This window comes from Capra hircus, chromosome 15 (assembly GCF_001704415.2).
Source record: "Capra hircus breed San Clemente chromosome 15, ASM170441v1, whole genome shotgun sequence".
NCBI classification, from domain to species: Eukaryota; Metazoa; Chordata; class Mammalia; order Artiodactyla; family Bovidae; genus Capra; species Capra hircus.
The window spans coordinates 48,100,895-48,119,824 of record NC_030822.1 but is presented as its reverse complement, the minus strand read 5'-3'; the positions used below and the strand labels follow the sequence as shown (position 1 = coordinate 48,119,824).

Below are 18,930 nucleotides of genomic sequence, written 5' to 3'. Positions count from 1 at the left end.
AGCCTGGCTGGCTATAGTCTATATATACATGGGATTGCAGAGTCGGACATGCCTGAGCAACTGAGCATGCGCACACCTGTACTCTGACGCTTTCTTCCTGTAGAAAATGAAATTTGCTGAAGTCATGGGGGTAGAGGCAGCTTTATGGAAGGAGAGCAGACCTTACACATCACAGATCACCGCCCCATAGTCCAGCCTAGAAGCTTTTATAGAAACAGACTCATAAGCGTCCCTGGACACACCTGTGCCCTGGGCTGCGCTGACATTTGCAGTCACTTGTGGTTTAATGTACAGACAGTTGATAACTGATCTTCTGGGTTCCGTCCGTCAGGCCCAGGGAGTAGTCATGTATTATATTTAAACTTTAGTCTAAAAGACCACTTTAATTTGGAAGGCTGAAAGTGTAAGGGCAAACAGTGGATTCACGAGCTCTTTGTAAAGGATGAGTGAATGGGATGCACTAGAGTCCCACTGGACCAGTCCCGTTGGCATCCAGTGCACGTGCCAGCCGAGGAATGAGGCCAGTTGACACGAAGCCACAAACAGTGGAGGCCAGGGCTCCCCCACCCCACCTGAGGCCTCCTTTGAGCCTTGGCAGCCATTCCCATATTAGTCACGGAGACACAAGTGCCCTGCGGGTGTCCCTGGGGTGTCCCTCACCTTCCCTGCCTACCCTCCTCATCCTCTCCGTGCAGGGGAGGTCCAGGCCTTCTATGAGGACTTGAGTGGCCGGCAGTACGTGAACGAAGTCTTCAACTTCAGCGTGGACAAGCTCTATGACCTCCTGTTCACCGACTCACCCTTCCAGCGGGACTTCATGGAGCAGCGACGGTTCTCAGGTCCGTGCCCCTCCCCAGGCTGGTGCCTCCCACCGCTTCCCGCTCTGCCTGCTCTGCTTTCCTCTCCTCCCCTCCAATGCACCCTCCTTTTCCCAGCCACCTGATGGCCCAGGGCGCTCCCTCTCTGGCTGCATGTGGCTCTGGAGCTCCCCGGGGCCCTGCCAGCTGCTCCTCCCCACGCCACTGTGGCTGCACTTGTCCTCTGCAGCCAGCCCTTCAGTGCTAGCCCCCGAAGGCTCAGCAGCGAACAGGAACCCCCAGGGCTCACCATCTAGCCGAGAGCAGCAGCTGCCATGCCTGGTTGGCACATGCCACCCACTGGGCTCGTCACCCTGTCTTGTCTCATTCAATCCTCCAGCCTGCCCTGGGTCCTGTTATTGTGGTCCCCATGATACCAGGGAGGGAGGTGGATCTCAGACCCCTGTTATCTGCCTAAGATCATGCAGCTGAGAAGGGGCCCGGATGGGATTCAAACCTCGGGCTCTCAGAGTCAGTGCTTTGCACCGGATGCTCCTTGCTCCTGCCCTGCAACTCTCCAGGGACCAATAAGGCTGCTCAGTGTCCAAGCCTGCGGAGGAGCCCTTGGGCACCAGCGTAGCCCTCTGCCAGGAGGAGGGGCGTGCCGAGGGCAATGGGAGGTCGCGTCTCAGAGGAGAGGGCTTCTTCCCGAGGATCCCAGGCCCCCATCACAGTAGCTCCAGTGTTGCCAGCACCCCTGTAGGTGGCCCCCAGGACCTCCTGCCCTAGTCCAGAACAATACGCATTCCGGAGCCTGTGTAGGCCCTCGGCCAGTCTACAATGAGCCTCTTTCTGCTCGGACGCCCCTTCCTCTCAGCCTCCTCCCCCAGCCCTTTGACTTCCTTTGGAGGGGCCAGTTGGCAACCAGTACAGCTGAGAGAAGGTCACTGGACAGGGCCACTCAGAGGTGGGGACAGCAGGCCTTTTTCCTTCCCTCATCCCCTGGCTCCCCTCTCCCCTCAGATATCATCTTCCATCCGTGGAAGAAGGAGGAGAATGGAAACCAGAGCCGAGTGATCCTTTACACCATCACCCTTACCAACCCTCTGGCTCCCAAAACTGCCACCGTCAGGGAGACACAGGTGAGCTGAGGTCGGGCGGGGACGGCCTCTGTTCTGCCGTAAATGATTCAGGAGAGAGATGTCAGGATGAACATCTGGGCGTGAGTGATGTTCAGCCTGAAACAGTGCTTAGATGCTGCGTTTCCCTCAGGTCCCCGCTCAGAAGTCAGGAGCCAGCGAGGTGGGGGTGGGGAGTGGTCATCGGGAAGGAGGGGTTTCTCCCGACTTGCTCCTCTTCAGCCCCGCCCCCCGCCCTTTCTTCCCTGCAGACCATGTACAAGGCGAGCCAGGAGAGCGAGTGCTACGTGATCGACGCCGAGGTCCTCACGCACGACGTGCCGTATCACGACTACTTCTACACCATCAACCGCTACACGCTCACCCGCGTGGCCCGCAACAAGAGTCGACTCAGGTGCTGTCTCTGCGGGCTGGCAGGTTCAGAGCAAGTCCCTGGTGTTCCTGGGGGACCCTGCATCGGACAGCACTGATGTGCTCCTGAGGAGGAGGAGGGAGGCGGGGGGGTATTGGCTGTGGGCTCATTCTTTATTCTGTCTTTTCTCTGAATACTTCAAGACCCACCCCACACCCTCCCCCCAACCTGACAGCTCCTACTTCTCCACCACATGTTTCCTCCACCCCTCTCTGTATCTCTGTCTCTTCTGTTTTAAAATATTTACTTGGCTGCACCAGGCCTTAGTTGCCGCATGCTCCATCATTAGTTGTGGCAGGCAAGATCTTTTCTTAGATGCAGCTTGTGGGATCTAGTTCCCCGACCAGGGATCAAATCCGGGCCCCTGCCCTGAGAGGGAGGAGTCTTGGCCACTGGACCACCAGGGAAGTCTCTGTGTCTCTCGTCCCTAAAGTATCAGAGCCACTGCTGTTTAGTGATTGTCTGCAGTTCATAAGTCTTGTGTAGTCACTTCACCTCCATGAACTGGATTCTTTAGAGTAACCCAAGGAGGTGAGTGTGTCCTCACTTTTCAGGTAAGAGAACTGAGGGTCATTACAAGATGAGCAACTTCTCCAACAGTCACAAGCGCTGAAACCCAGGTCTTAGAGAAGCGAATCTCTGCCCTTCCTGTCCTGCTGAATGCTGGGCACATTGCGAGTTTCCAGGCATCTTCCTGATGGCAGCGGCTCCAGCCGTCCAGGCCAGCAGGAGCCCACCCATCACTCTATTCCCAGCACCCAGGATGGGGCCTGCACACAGCGGAGTTAGAAAGTGTCGAGTGAGTGATTAGTCGGATGCTGTTTATGGCTGTCCAGGGCACTGTGATGTGCGTTTCGAGGATGGAAGAAATTTAGACTCTGACATTTCAAGAAGCTTAGAGTTAGATTGAAAAGCCAAGACACACACCCATCTGAGAATAACTGGGTCGTGTACCTGTATCTTAAACCAAAACCTTTTACGGAGCAGAAATTCATTCGTGTTATTCAAATAGAATAGGAATTTGATAAAAGGTTGCAGTGGGGTCTTTGGGGAGTCAGGAAGATCAAATGAATACCCACACTTTGGAAAAGGGTCTGAATCTTTCTCGTCTTCTTATTAAAAAAAAAAATGCTTTTTGGCTTCTGTGAGAGCAACCCCTCCCATCCCACTCTCTTCTTTTTCCTCCTTCTCTTCTCCCTCCCCGCTCCCTTCTCTTCTCCCTTCCTTCTTCCTTTTTTCCTCCCTCTCCTGCCCTCTCCCTTCTTTCACCTCCCTCCAGCCCCTCTCTTCCTCTCCTGCAGGGTCTGTGTTCCTTGCCTGCAGATTCCTTGGTTGGGGGTGGGGGTCTTCCAGCTGGATGTCCTTTCTGCCCAGCTCCCTTAGAGGTAGCTGCTTGTCCAGCTAGACCCCCACAAGCCCACCCTTAGTCCAGGAAGTCTGGGAGCGGGGTGAGGGGCCATGGGCAAGCGCACATCAGACTGGGGTGGGGTCCCTTCTTCTTCCTCATGAGGGCAGAGCCAGCAGCCTTGGACGTGGGGAGTATCGGGAGTAAAAGTGAACCTTCAGGAGAGCAGAGCAGCGGGTGAGCAGGAGCAGAAGGAGCTGATGCCGCAGGAGACCAGGCAGTGAGAGGCCCACGGGCAGAGCAGGAGCTGGCAAAGAGCTGGGGAGGTGGAAAGGCAGGAGACAGGTGGTAGCCAGTGAAACTCTTTTAACGGTGGAAGCTATGAAGCCCAAGACTCTGCCTTGGGCTCAAAGTCTCTGAAGACAGAGAAGGGCCCTGGGCCCTCCCAGGAGGAGGCCCCATGGCGTCACGAGTGAGCTCTGAGCTGGGAGTCAGGGCCCTTCATGTTAGTCTTTGGTCTGCTTACAAATTGTCAGACTCAGTTTTCCCATCCCTAAAATGGGGATAACCCCACTAGCTTCACCTGCCTCCCAGGGTGCCCAGGGAAATCACATGATGTCATGGATGCAAACCTGTAAAGGGCAGCATGAGGCTGCTTTGACCAGAAACCTGAAGTTTCCTGTTCCCAGCAGAGGAGGGTCTACCCAGGAAAGGGCTGATCTTGGTTCTGGCTTCTTCCTCAGGGTCTCCACAGAGCTGCGCTATCGGAAACAGCCCTGGGGGCTGGTGAAAACGTTCATCGAGAAGAACTTCTGGAGTGGGCTGGAGGACTACTTCCGCCACCTGGGTGAGCGCCTGCCGATGCTGCTGGGTGAACCGACCCTCTGTCCCCGTTCAAGCAGGGGAGGGGGCCTGGGACACAGGGAGAGACGGAGGAGGTGAGGGGGGCTTCACGGGGTCCCTGAGTCTGCCCAGAAATGGGTCCATGTATGTGAACTTGTGCACATTCAAGAGACTATGACTGCGGCCTTTATGAGATTGTAATCATGATGGGTGGGCTTCCCTGGTGGCTCAGTGGTAAAGAATCTGCCTGCCAATGCAGGAGACATGGGTTTGATCCCTTGGTCAAGAAGATTCCCTGGAGGAGAAAATGACAAGCCACTTTGGTATTCTTGCCTGGGAAATCCCATGGACAAAGGACCCTGAAGGGCTGTAGTCCATGGGGTCACAAAAGAGTCGCACACAACTTAGCAACTAAACCACAATTGAAAGGATCCATGACCCCCCCAGAATGAGCCTGAGATCTAGGTACACTGATGGTAATACGTTATGAGAAGGAAATAGCCATTGAAGGCACCCACTGGGAAATGTGACGTGCCCTGGGTTGCATATGTGAGGATGTACGTTGGAAGCCTTTGTCTACACACTGTTGAACGACCCAGAAGAGGGCTTTGGGCTGGGCTGGGTCCCAGGATAACTTTCTAGGGCTCAGGGGCATCCCTGAGGGACCCCCTACCCTCCAGGCAACACCCCAGAGTCCGGTATGGGAACATGGTACTTTTAGAGGGCATTCAGCTAGGAGTGGATAGAGTTGCTCCAGAGGTCAGTATGTTAGGTTGGGGGCAAGGGCACGTGGCCTCTTACGTGGTCTTTTGACCCTGACAGAGAGTGAGCTGACCAAAACAGAGAGCACCTACTTGGCGGAGATGCACAGACAGTCTCCTAAAGAGAAGGCCAGCAAGCCCCCGACGGTGCGGAGGAGAAAACGGCCGCATGCCCACCTGCGGGTGCCACACCTGGAGGAGGTGATGAGCCCCGTCACCACGCCCACTGATGAGGACGTGGGCCACAGGATCAAACATGTGGCAGGTGCGTGCCAGGTGGGGGCAGGGTGGATGTCTCAGGGCTGTGGGCAGAGCTCCCTGCCTGTACCAGGCACACAGGCACACTCACCTTGCAGCCTGGGATAGACTGGGTGTGACTGGCTCTCGACTCATAAAGTCCGAGGCTCTGGATGCTGTTCTGCAATGGTCTTCAACCTTTTTGGCACCAGGGACCGGTTTCATGGAAGACAATTTTTCCATGGACTGGGGTGCAGGGCGGAGTGGCTTCAGAATGATTCAAGCTCGTTACATGTATTGTGCACTTTATTTCTACTATTATTACATCAGCTCCATCTCAGAACATCAGGCATTAGACCTCAGAGGTTGAGGACCCCTGCTCTACTATTTCCTTTTGCCTTTAAGCTCCCCAGCCCCTGCTGTACCCCTTATATGCTCTGTTGAACAGAAAGTGTCTTTGAGTTTTTGCCTCTGTGTTCCCTGAGCTCCATGGCTCCCTGAATGAGCTTGAGCCTGAAGCTTCCGCGTTCTCAGGAAAGGCTCCTGGGAGAAGCTAAAGCTCAGACCCCAATGTTACCTCGTAACAGGTCAGGGGGTACAAGGTAGCCCCCTCCTCGGTGTGTCTCCCTCCTCCCATGGAGCTGTACACACTCTCCTGTCTTTGCTCAGGCGTGGAAACCTGCAGCAGGGGTTTTTCAGACTATGCTCTGCTCCTCCCTCCCCAGATATTGGGGTGTTGATCACAGCAGGTTGAGGCAGGGGGAGGAAGGGGGTGTCAGCCTTCCACGTACTTCAACCGGCTTTAGCCAGAGCACTCCCATCTTATTTGTGTATTTTACATACAGGACTTCTGACTAACTTCTCATTTGAATAAACTGACCCTCAGTGTTCACATGACTTTCTCAGCATCACGTGGCCTGTTAGGGATAAAGCTAGCGCTGAAAGCTGCCTCTGGCCCAGCCCAGTGCTGTTTGCCTCCCACGGCTGCAGGTCTGTTTGTCCTGCATCTGCAAGTCCCAGCTACAGGGGTCAGGCGGTTTTCTCATCCGTTCAGTCACTTCCCTGCTAGTTTCAGAGGGCAGAGGGCTATCCACGAAGCACATGGTTTCTGAGACAGCAGCATCACGGACAGCTCTGTGCAGGACCGGCCTCGTGTCAGCTGGTGGTGGGCTCGCGGGCCGCGTGATGATGGCCTCTTCCTTCTCCCCACAGGTTCCACGCAGACGAGGCACATCCCTGAGGACAGCCCCAACGGTTTCCACCTGCAGAGCGTGTCCAAGCTGCTGCTGGTTATCAGCTGTGTGTAAGGGACTCCGGCTCTCCCCCAGCCGTGCCCCCGCCTCTTCCTTTCTCGTCTGCCGCCTCCTCCCCATCTGTCTTCCTCAGGCGTCCAGACAGCCTCGCTGCTGCCCCAGTTCTTGCTTTCTCCTCTGATCTCTCCAGATCGGTTGCTCTGTCTGTCACTCCTTGCCTCTTTGCTGCCTTTTTCTCTTTCATTCAGTGCTTTACTGTGTGCTAGGCCTTCAGGACTCAGAAGAAAACGCTGCATACAGCATCCGTGACAGGAACTCAATTTCAAGTGGGTCAGACGGGCAGGGATTGATGGTTACTGCAGTGTTGGATCGGAGAAGGCGATGGCACCCCACTCCAGTACTCTTGCCTGGAAAATCCCATGGACGGAGGAGCCTGGTGGGCTACAGTCCATGGGGTTGTGAAGAGTTGAACACGACTGAGCGACTTCACTTTCACTTTTCACTTTCATGCATTGGAGAAGGAAATGGCAATCCACTCCAGTGTTCTTGCCTGGAGAATCCCAGAGACGGGGGAGCCTGGTGGGCTGCCGTCTATGGGGTCGCACAGAGTCGGACACGACTAAAGTGACTTAGCAGCAGCAATGTTGGATAAATGTTAATACAGAGATGCTACAGATGTTTTAGGAGCCCACTCTTTTGTTTGTGACTGGTGTTCTGGGTGTCTGCTTTGTGCTGGGCACTGGGACTGTGCACTTACGGGCCCACCCTTGACTGGGCGGCCAGACAAAGTCCAGGACTTTGGAGTCCAGGAAAAGTGCATGCTTATTTTATTGTAAGCAATGTATACTTATTGCCATAAGCTATAAAACTGTGGGCTCAGTAACTTGCACAGGAAGTTCATTGAGAGAAAGGAGGATGTAAGGGCTTCCTTGGTGGCTCAGATGGTAGAGAATCTGCCTGCAGTGCAACAGACCTGGGTTTGATTCCTGAGTAGGGAAGATCCCCTGGAGAAGGGAGTGGCTACCCACTCCTGGGAAATCCATGGACAGAGGAGCCTGGCTGGTTACAGTCCATTGAGTCGCAAAGAGCTGGACACGACTGAGTAACTAACACGCACAAAGTGGGAGGACATAGCTCTCTGGCGTGTGAGCCCAGAGGCTGCTGTAAGGACTCCTTGGGCAGGAGCAGCTCAGACAGCTAAGTGCTGACCGCTCCTCCACTTGGTTGGGCCACTGCCTGACAGCCTGGCCCTTCCTGCCTGGGGCTGTGCTGGGGGATGTGGGGGCATAGCTGAGGGAGTTGGGGACTCAGGAGCTGCCCAGATGGCTGCCCTCTCAGGGATGCACCGGGCACTAGACCGTCCGTAGCTCTGTCCTGCTCTGTGACGCCCACCCCACGCCCCAGCCTTCATGCCTTCACTGAGGCATTTTCAGAAACACAGAAGCAAGCACACAGCTCTGCCCACAGGAAACTGGGAAAGAAGTCCTGGACTGACACAGTTGGAGTTTCACTTAAAAAAAAAAATCACCCTGATGGCAGCATTGTGTATAGAATAGACAAGAACAGTCAGGAGACGGGGAGGCCAGGGGAGCAGATGGCAGCGATCTCAGCGGGAGGGGCTGCTCGGGCTGAGATGAGGGCCGGGGGCTGGGAGGGCCCAGAGATTAAGGCTTGTGGCACCTGGTTACGTAGCTAAAGATGAGGACTCTCAGGTCCACGTGCCTGTGAGGGCTGTGTCATGGACAGAAACCTGGAACTTAGTGAAAAGACGTTGCGGAAGATGCTGTCCGTCCCCAGTGTTTCTGAGGTTGTCCAAATGGACGTGGCAGGTAGATAGCTGTGGACCTGGAACTTAGAGGGGGAGTTTAGGCTGCAGTTGCGGATTCGTTTGTCAGTAGCATCAGAGCCATGGTGTGCACGAGATCATCATGGCGGTGAGTGTGGAGCGTGAGAGGGGAGATGGGCTGAGGACAGGCCGGGGACCAGGTGGCAAGAGGGGGCCTGTGAGTGTCAGGAGGTGGGGCGCTCTTGTTCACCACACCTAAATATGTAACATAAAAATAGATGCAAGTCTCCTGACTGTGACTATGGCATAAGCAGCCCACATATTTTTATAAAACTAAACACAAAGACGACTGTAAGACCAGTGAAAATCCACCTTCAGCAGCAGCATTTTAATGTCATTCCTACCACTGTCAAAACTGAATCTCTGATGTTGGGTTTGCTTAACAGAAAACTCTAACCTTGGGTTAGCTCTGTTTCAGCTCTCTCTGTGTTTTGTTGTAAGTAGAGAAGATCAGGTGGCCTGAGTAAATTGTATAGTGGATTAAGTCACGTTGGAGCTCTGATAGTTTAGGATATTCAGACCTCATCTTTCAACCCTAGAGTGTCTGGGCAGTGGGTCTGCTCCCAGTGTGCAAGTGGAACCTTCGAGAACAATGCAGGGTGTCTGTCTAAGTGGCCCATGCCACTGTAAGCCTGCCCTGTGGCCATCCAGCCCTTGCATCTTTTCTCTGTTTAGACCACCCTCAGGCCTCACTTGAGCCACATCAAGGGGTGTCCCTTGGCCTCCGCTGAGCACAGACCAGACTATAAGCACAATCCCAAATGCAGGTGCTGAAGTGGTTGCAGGGCACCTTGAAGAGGTGGCTTTCAGAAGATCCAGGTGTCTGGTGCAATTAAAGGTGGTATCGTTGAGATTCAGTACATCACTTAGAAGTCCTTGTGGAGAGCTCAGAGAGCCCCAAGAACACAGCTGAGTAGCCCCAGGGATTTGTAGCCGCCCCTTTAAGGAAGACAACCTTCCAGAGTGCTGGAAGCCAGGGTGAGAAACACAGAAACACATGCCACATGTATCACACATTTTGAAAGGTCAGAGACGTGGCAGATTTTCTTTTCTTTGCTGGTCTTTTCTCCATCTATTTAGCTTCCCATTTTTGTCATTCCTTTTCCTGTGTGTCTGGACCTCCTCCTTTAATGAAAGTAACCACACCCCTCGTGAGGGGTTTCACATACTTCCCTTCCATGGGGGGCTTCACATTCACCCACTCTGTGCACAGAGTCACCCCAGTAGAGTGGGTATTATTGGGAAACTTGATAGGAAGTTAAGAGGCTTCAAAGCCGGGAGCCAGGCTTTGTGCCCAGTTCTGCATGTCTACGTCCGATCTGTCCCAGAGTCTTCATCTCTCCATTCCATGGACCTTGAGGCCGCTGATGCCGAGAGGAGAGAATTCTCAGGCCCTCGCTGACTCTCCATTCCCTACTGGGTCCGACCCCTGGTTATCCTCCCAGCTCCCTGTCTCCTCGTACCTCCAGCCTATCCCTGGGAAGCCTCGGCTGGTCCCCGTGCCCCCGGCAGGGCTCTGGCAGATGCACGGGGGAGCCAGGAGCTCTCAGGCAGCTGTGCTAACACCTGGGCAGTGTCAGGGGTCAGAGCTGGGAAACCTTGTCTCAGTTGATCTCCCTTGAGATACCCAAGGTCCACTTACAGTTGCCCCCAGCCCTTCCTTGCTCACTGTCCTCATCTGCTGTTTTCTCTGCTCCTGGTGTTTCTTTCTCACTCTCTCTCTGGCTCAAGTTAAGCGCAGCCTCCCCTTCCCCACACGAGTCTGTTTCTAACCTCTGCCTCCTCCCCACTTTTCTTCCTTGCTCCCATTAGGATCTGTTTCAGGTACTGTCTGATCGCTTCTTTCACGCCCTCATCTCTTTTCCTCTCCATCCACCTCTCTTCCCCCAGCACCCACTTCTGGGTGACTGTGTGTCTCTCCTTCCTGAGGCCTTCACCCCACACACCCCTCCGCGGTCCTGCTGTGCCCCAGCCCCTCCAGGTGAGAGTGCGTCTCTCTCTCTCTCTCCTGCCCCACCTTGCTGCATTCCTCTCCCCACCTCCCCCAGCTCACTTACTCACTCACTGCGATGCTTCAGGTGACCCAGTGGTCAAGGACGGTGGCCTCTGGGGTGGGGTGCATCCCTGCCTCTGAGAGGGAGGGTGCCCTCCTAGATTCCATCTCATGGCTGCTGTTTCCACCCCCTGCCCCCCTCCCCCAATCTCCTCCTCAGTCTGGTGCTGCTGGTCATCCTCAACGTGATGCTCTTCTACAAACTCTGGATGCTGGAGTACACCACCCAGACCCTCACTGCCTGGCAGGGTCTCCGGCTCCAAGAAAGGTAACCCCAGCCTCTTCCCTTGCTCCCCTCGCTGCCCCCTGCTGTGTCCCAGCGCCTGCCTCTCTGGGACGGCCCTGCTGCCCTTTGTGGGGTGGGAGTGGGTAACCCTTGGGAATGAGTCCATGGATGAGCTCTGACAGTTGTCCCTGTAGTTTAGTCTATTTCTGATTTGGGGCACAGGAGAACCTGCGAAGGACAGAGCACTCTGATGTGGGGTCTGGGCGCACAGGACATAACTGCAGCTGCTGCGGTACCCCTTCTCCTACCCCACAGGTTACCCCAGTCCCAGACAGAGTGGGCCCAGCTCTTAGAGTCCCAGCAAAAGTACCACGATACTGAGCTCCAGAAATGGAGGGAGATCATCAAATCCTCGGTGATGCTTCTTGACCAGGTGAGACGCCCTGACCTGCTCTCCTTGCCCCAGGCTTCTAGACGCGGACCGTCTTCCCTGCGCTCTGCGAGGAGCACCATCTCCCTCCCCCAGTCCTCCTCCTCCATCCGATCTTCTCCAGGCCAGCCTTCTCCAGGCCAGCCGTGGTTCTCGTCTTAGAGCCATCCTTGAGTGAGCTGTTGGAAACACCCGGGTTCCCCAAAGTTACATCAGTGAAATAACACAGTGGATTTGCAAGAGGAAAAAACTATAGATTAGATGGAAGGAGAGCTATTTTTTTTTTCTTGGTAAGCCACAGCCATCTGACAGGCGTTTAGAGAGAGAGCTCCCTTTTTACTGAGATTTATCTTCCCAGAGGGCATGTCCTTCTAGTTCCTTTTGATGTGTTCCATCCATCCTCCACCACCTCTTGCCCTCAAAACACAGACACAACACCCAGCATTCAGGACATGGCTTCTCCTCAGAGGCTGTGCTGTGAGTCTGAAAAGAAAGTTGTACTGTGTCTTCTTTCTGTAACATCTTCTTCCTGCTTCTTCCTGCTATCTGAAAACTGAATGCATCTCTTTAAGAAAGTCCTCCTGAGGCGAAATCATTAACTCCATTTCATCAGACAGAGGTGGGATCCTCCCCTTGCCACTAACTAGTTTTTTGACCTTAAGTAAAGGATTTTGTATCGGTAACCTTCCATTTCTTCATCTATAAGATGGAAGTTGTAATCGTTGCTTCATGAAATTGCTGTCCCATTTGCTCTGATGGCACATAGGCAGTCATTAATATTAAATTTTCTTTCTCCTTCATGGTTTGGTCTCTTAGTTCTCAATTAAGGAGAGAGTTTTAATTCAACTACCAAGATCCTGCATGCCTCATGGCACAGAAACCAAGAAACAAAACAGAAGCAATATATATATATATTTTTAATATTTACTTTTATTTGTTTAATTATTTGGCTGTGCTAGGTCTTAGTTGGGGCATGCGGGATCAAGTTCCCTGACCAGGGATCGAACCCGGGCTCCCTGCCTGGGGAGTGCGGAGTCTTAGCCACTGGACAACCAGGGAAGTCCCCAGAAGCAATATTGTAACAAATTCAATAAAGACTTTAAAAGTGGTCCATTTAAAAAAAAAAAGAAACTTTATAAAAAAAATAGTAGATGCATGAGATTGATGGGTAAGAGAGAAGCGTTTGAGCTGGGGAGGAGGAACAGTGTGGCAGCTGTTCCAGGGTAGGAGGGCAGTAGACTTGGGATCAGCAGGAAGCCAAGCTGAGTGCGGAGAAGACCAAGCCAGCCAAGCCAGTGGCCTTGTATGCAGGTCCCGATAGCAGTGGAAACTTTGAGAGAATTCTGAATTTAGAGCAACGAGGACCATGGGGTGAGTGGCGGGGTGGGGGGGTGAAACTCAGTGACACAGCGACCCTTACCCTGGGGGTGCCCAGTGCTATTCGTAGATCAGCTGTCCTCCTTTGCCTTGAGACTGTGTCCCTGGAGAACCACCCTGTTTTAGGAGCCTGCCCCCTTCAGCTCCCTGGCGTGGCAGGGGACCGCCCATACTCAGGCGCAGTGGGTGCTGCTGGCTGGAGAAGCCCATTTGAGGGCACAAACCCAGGCTGGGGTCGCTTCCTTGTCTTACAGATGAAGGACTCACTCATCAATCTTCAGAATGGCATCAGGTCCCGAGACTACATGTCAGAAAGCGAAGAGAAGAGGAACCGGTACCACTGACAAGGCAGGAGCTGGGGTGTCTGCAGGAGGCCTGTGCAATACATGTACAGAGACCATATAAATATATATATAAATATATATATATACAGATATAAATATATATATTATATACAGATTTTAAAAAGAGCTAATGCCTATGTACCAGGGAGAAGGAGCAGGGCCACCCCCTGCACTGGCCGGCGGAGCGCCGAGGAGGGCAGGGACCGCCTCTCAGCACCGACCTCCCCCGAACCTCCTGCTCCCCATCCTGTCGTCCCCACCCTTTTCCTTGCTGACCACTCTCGGCTCTGAGAAGGGAGATGTCGAGCCAAAGTTATGCCTGTGAAGACCCTGGGGTCGCGAGAAGAGGTCTCAAGGCGGGCATTGCTTAAGGTGCTTCATTCCCGAATCCCCTTTTGGTTTGTTTCCAAAACAGAAGAGAATCTTTTCTTCCCTACCCCGTGCTTCCCCCAAGATGTTCTCTTGGGAAAGAGGAAGCGTCCAGGGCAGGAGCCCGATCTAAGCTCCACTGTACATGTGCGTGGACCGCACACCACGAGTCTGGTGAAGGGGTCCCGCAGGCCGGCTGGGCAGGCGTCTCTGAAGGGTTTGGGCTTCGTGGCTGCAGGCTCCTAAGGGCTGGTGTTCTGATGAAGGACATCCTCCTCCATTACTCCCTGCACCTTCCTCTAACCTGTGTGGGGTGTGGACCCAGCAAGGGTGGGGGTCTCTTCCTTTCCCACCCCACCCCCTTCTCTCTGGTCTTTTCCCAGGCTGGATCTGGGTGAAGTGTCACTTTTTAGTGCCTAAAGCCCTATTTTTCCTCTGTGCCCTAAGAGCACATTGTTTATTAGTCAGGGTGGAATGTTTTTGATCTAGTTAAACTTCTCTTTTAGTGATTGTAAGCAAGTCAGGTCTGTGGCTCTAACCCCTTCCCTTTGAGCTGTCATTTGATTTCTAGGGTGAATCAGGGTGTTCTAGGACCTCCAGGGTTTGAGGAGGTGAATGTATTAGCCATGGATGGAATGGAGGGTCTCACCACAGAGCTCCTCTGAGTAGTGAGCACCAACATCCACGCGCTTCCTGGCTGCCAGCATCATTTCCTCTCGGTGAGGAACCAACTTAGTCAAGGACTATCTGAGATACTTTGCCCATGAAAGAAGACCTATGCCTTGGAGGGAATGAATTTGGCCCCGGTGCATGGGTTTGGGCAGGAAAAAGCCGAACAAGTCTGCCCCACTGGGGGCCGTTCCAGACCCTGTTCCTCTGAGTTAGGAATGGAAGTTCTAGCAGGAGGAGCAAAGCCTTTGCTGGCCTCTGGCCCCAGAGAGGTATGAGATCACTAAGGAATAGGAAGAAGGCCATGGGTTAGGAAAGTGAGTCATCGAGGGCCTTTGGGGGCTGGCTTACAGAACCCAAGATTCTTCTGACCTCATGAGGCCCTGCTGCACGTGCTTAGCATCCTTTACACTAACTGCTGTTTCTTCCTGTGATGACCCAAGGAATCCTGCCAGCCCCAGGCAGGGCTTGTAGAGATTCTCATCAGGAAGGGATTATACCAGTTTGGCAAGGAGAGCTCTTCCAGATTTCTTTTTCTAGCAGACCTCTTAATGGAACAGACAGAGGGAAGGGAGAGTTGATCACTCACCTAGCCAAAAAGAAGAGCTATATTATATTCCCTTGGACTGGCCTGAGCATCCCACTTTGGCAATTAAGAAAAGTTTTTAACTTTTCATTCTGCCTGAGAAAGAGGTTCTTGGTATTGCCCTAACAAGGTAGGAAGAGAAGACAGACAAGCCGCAGCCAGGTAGGATGAGAAGGTCCCATGAGGGTCATCTGGAACTGATAGCCCTCATGTAGAAAAGAAGATACGAGGAAATGGAGTCGCATGGAATCCTCGTGAAGGGTGCGTGTGCCCACAGGCCAGGCGGTCGAGATCAGCCCTGACCAGGACTTTGAATGGGAGACCCTGATGAGCATCAGAGCTTAGGGGACCCAAGCCAAAGGAGAAGGAGGAGTGCAGGCTGCTAAGAACTTTCTTGTTGGAGTAGCTAGAAGTCAAAAGTATTCTCAGAAACTTTTGAAAGGACAAATGGTAAATTCTCTAATTTATTCAATGCATATTTATTTATTTAATTATTCAGTTATTAAAAGTAGTGTATTGGGACCTTCAGGGTGATTTGAAAAGGGCTATTTGCTGGCAATAAAGTGGTGGAGGTAGGCCTGACTCTGTGGGATTGTTTTACTTTGGCTTCAGCTCACAGGCCCCTCTCAGGCAGAAGCAGTGACAGGGAACTCTGCGAGGAACCCTCTGGATTTCTGGGGGTTTGGGCAGGAGACAGTGTGTACACATGGGAAGCGTCTCTTGGCTTGCCTCATTTTTAAGAATCTTGGATCATTTATAGGCATTTTCTCAAACCAGGAGAAAACCAACACCTCTGTTCACTCCCAGACAAAAGCTATTCCCTTTTACTCAGTAACCTGTCAAAGAGAAGGGACCTCACCCTTACAGATCAGTCTAGGAGTAAAACATGTAAATAACATGGTAACTCGTGGCTGGCAGCCTGGCTTGTAAGGGAGTGTTAAAACAACTGCCATTTCTTATGTTATTTCTCCCCGCCAGGGCTTTTTTTTTTTGCCCTTTCCTACATAAGAACTCAGTCATACAGGAGTCTTTCTGCATCATGTAGTGAGGCATGTGAGTGTTTGTACTTTCTGCAGAAGGTTTCGCAGTTTCTAGACAGGTGACAACAGTGGTAAGGGTTGCAGTCCACTCCCACTGACTTGGGGGGAATTGACGAGGCTGGTGTTGGCGAGGCCAGCCATGTCTGTGACTCTCTGCTGCCACGTCCCCATCCTGGGATGAAGGGGTAAATTTGCAAAACAGTAGGATCAGCAGTTTGGAGCTCTCAGTAACGGCCCTGGTCTGAGAGGATAGGCCTGAGTCCTGGCCCCGCCGTTGGACAAGTCACACACGTACGCAACCCGCCCCCTAAGCTTCAGGGCCTGACCTCGACTGTCCTAAGGCCAGCTCTAGCTTTCACATGGTCTTGGAGGCTGGGTCAGAGCCTGGCCAGGCTGGGCCTTCTCAAACTTGGAAGGCGCCCTGCCAAGAGAAGACAGGCCTTCTGGACAAGGGCTTCTCTGGTGTTTGGATGAGTCGTAGGGTAATGTCTGGGTTCCGGGGAAATCCAGGGTAGTAAAACTTTATTCTAAGGGCTGAGAGGACTAGGGAGGTCCAATGAATGGGCGGGAGAGGGAGATGAGAAAGAGAGATCAAGCTTGCTGTGTTGTTCAGTGTTAACCTGCGAGGGTGTTTCTTCCTCTGTTGGCCTAGTCTTAGTTTTGGAGAGTTCCTTCCTTGGAACTTTTCTAAGCTGGGAAGAGGAGGAGGGTAGGAAGAAGGACACCATCTTGAACTAACCTTGTCTTCCATCCCTGGGCCATGAAGCCTTTCATTTGTCCATCCTTCTTTCTCTTTGCTAGAGCAAAAGGTGGGGAGAAGTCATTCCTGATTCGACCACCTCTCTTTTGTCTCTAACCTCACTGGGGTTTGGATGAAGTATGGAGCTTTGGCTAAAATCCTTGGGTTGCCTTAGAACACTGACACTAAGAACCTGGGATTACCAGAAGGCAGAGGACCAAGAGACCTAGAGGAATGCTTTGGGAGAAGTGGATTCTCTTCATTGCCTTGTCCGTGACACAAGCTTGACCATGTCTATAAGCTTGCAGGCAGCATCTCTAGGGTGAAATCTTAGAGGCGGGATTAGGGGAAGGATCTTTCTGGACTGTGTGGTCTCAGCAGGATCTTTCCTGTGCCTTCTATGCTTCATCTTCAGCTCTGCAGAGCAGCCAAGGCCAGCGCATCCTCCCAGGGGCCCCAGGAGAACTAGCACTCTCCTCTGTCCCCCCAGGTGGCAGGGCATCCCCTGACTGCACCTGCCCACTCCACTAGGAAGCTTGAGAACCTCTCTTCCTGACCCTCTCCTCCTCCATCCTTCGTCTCTAGGCAGTGGGACAATCACCCCATCCACCACTTGCATCCTCTGCCCTCATCCCCCAACTTCCAGCAGGGCTGGCCCCGCTCCCCTCCACCTCTAGTTTTCTTCCAGAAGATGTGGTTTGGGGTCCGGAGGAACATTTTTCTGGAAGGCCGTCGTTTCATGCCCCTGCGTTCCTGATGTGGAGCAGGAACTTGCACACGGTGTAGAGAGCTCCCCCCGCACCTCTCTGCCCACCTCGTTACCTCACTCCTGCTCCAGCCATGGCTGTGACGGGCCCAGCCGGCTCCCGTTTCCGATGTTCTGTGTGAAGCTCAGGGGTCTTGGGCATTGTTTTCTGTTGTGACTCGAGGCCCTCAGCAGGCCTGGGAGCCCAGATTGGAGCCTCAGCTGCTGGCGAGAAGCACCCTGCCTGCTCGGAGTTTGATGCCGGACAATGTAGACATGTGAAGGCGTAAAGGACGTTGTCACTTCTGCCCCTCGGCCCTGCCTACTTCTCTCAACATGAGGAGACGCTGCAGAAGCAAAACGGGGGCCTCTGCTCCAGGCGGGAACAGCTGACTCCGTCTGGGGAGTAGGCCCTAGGCTGGGGTGCCACGCGCCGAGATTGCTGAATAAAAGCAGCCATCGTTGCCAACAGTGTGTGGCCCCACATTTCTCTGTCCTGCACTCCAGGGCCAGACCACTCTCTGCATGGATGATATCATCTTCCCAAACCCATGGTGCTTTCCCCCTGACTCAGCCTGGACTCTGAGGTGGGGAGGGATGGGTCAGAGGCCACCGCGGCCCCTGGATAATCCTGACCTGGGGTGGAGTGGGGTGAGGCAGAGGGAGCAGCCCCCAACACCTGCACTGGGCCATACAAGGGAAAGAATGCAGGTTGATTGCAGTCGAATTCTCTGGCCATCTGCATTTGGATCTGTAACTTACTTTGCCTGGCGCTGTGCGCAAGGTCTGGAAACTTACTGCTAGTACCTAGAAACATTCAAGGCTTCCCGGTCCAATCTTAATGTAAAGTAGCTAGAGCCATGGAAGTACAGTATGAATTAAAAGAAAAAAATACTGAACTACGAATTGTTAATGGTGTGTGTGTTCATTGCTTGACTCATCAGTGCTTCTTGTCCCAGATGTTTTTGGTCTTCCCAGGTGTCACCAAAAGCCTGGAAGGCATCTGTTTGCAGACAAGCTCAGACAGGGGCTCCCAGCCTCTGGGCTCTAATGCTTGAGGATCTAAGGTGGAGCTGATGTAAAATTAGTAGATATAAAATGCACAATAAATGTAATGCGCTTGAGTCATCCTGAAACCATCCCCACCCGGTCCGTGGAAAAATCGTCTTCAATGAAACTGATCCCTGGTGCCAAAAAGGTTGGGGACCACTTCACTCAGACACAGGTGCACTGCCAGCCACTCAGCATCGAAGACCTCCTTCCAAGGGGAGGGCGGCAGCCTCATGAAGTGGAATGGAGAAGAAGTCTGGGAATCAGATCCGAGTCCAGATTGAAGCATCACTATTTTATCAGGCTTGTTCTTGGGCCGCCCCAACCATTATTCCAAGCCTGAGTTTATTTTGAGATAATATAAAATACATTGGTGTATATGTATGTGTGTTTCTTGGTATAGTGGCTAGTACTATACTAAGATAATTTTATATTGATTTCATTATTAATCAGTACTATTGTTATTACAGAAGCATATGATAGACTGAATACCAATGATAATTTCTTGTGTAACTTCTCCCTTTGGGGCCCTTGGCCCTTCCAGGAAGATGGACCTTGGCGGACAGCTTTACTTTCTTTCTTTATGTTAGATAACCTGGCAAGGGGGGGGGGGGCTCCTTTACTAGGTCTTCCTTTCTGGGAACCCCTCCACCACCTGGCAGGAAACTT

At 52.9% G+C, this 18,930-nt stretch overlaps 1 protein-coding gene across 8 annotated transcripts in view; it reads left to right on the top strand.

The window, feature by feature from the left end:
* Positions 1–18,117, top strand: part of GRAMD1B (GRAM domain containing 1B) — a 202,848-nt gene extending 184,731 nt beyond the window's left edge. For all 8 annotated transcript variants that reach the window (XM_018059627.1, XM_018059626.1, XM_018059631.1 and 5 more), the window contains 9 exons: positions 696–839; positions 1,821–1,939; positions 2,188–2,330; positions 4,437–4,540; positions 5,359–5,562; positions 6,747–6,837; positions 10,847–10,954; positions 11,228–11,345; positions 12,974–18,117. In XM_018059627.1, coding sequence (XP_017915116.1) covers positions 696–839; positions 1,821–1,939; positions 2,188–2,330; positions 4,437–4,540; positions 5,359–5,562; positions 6,747–6,837; positions 10,847–10,954; positions 11,228–11,345; positions 12,974–13,063 — 1,121 coding nt within the window. In that variant the 3' untranslated portion in view covers positions 13,064–18,117. The remainder of the gene's footprint in view (positions 1–695; positions 840–1,820; positions 1,940–2,187; positions 2,331–4,436; positions 4,541–5,358; positions 5,563–6,746; positions 6,838–10,846; positions 10,955–11,227; positions 11,346–12,973) is intronic.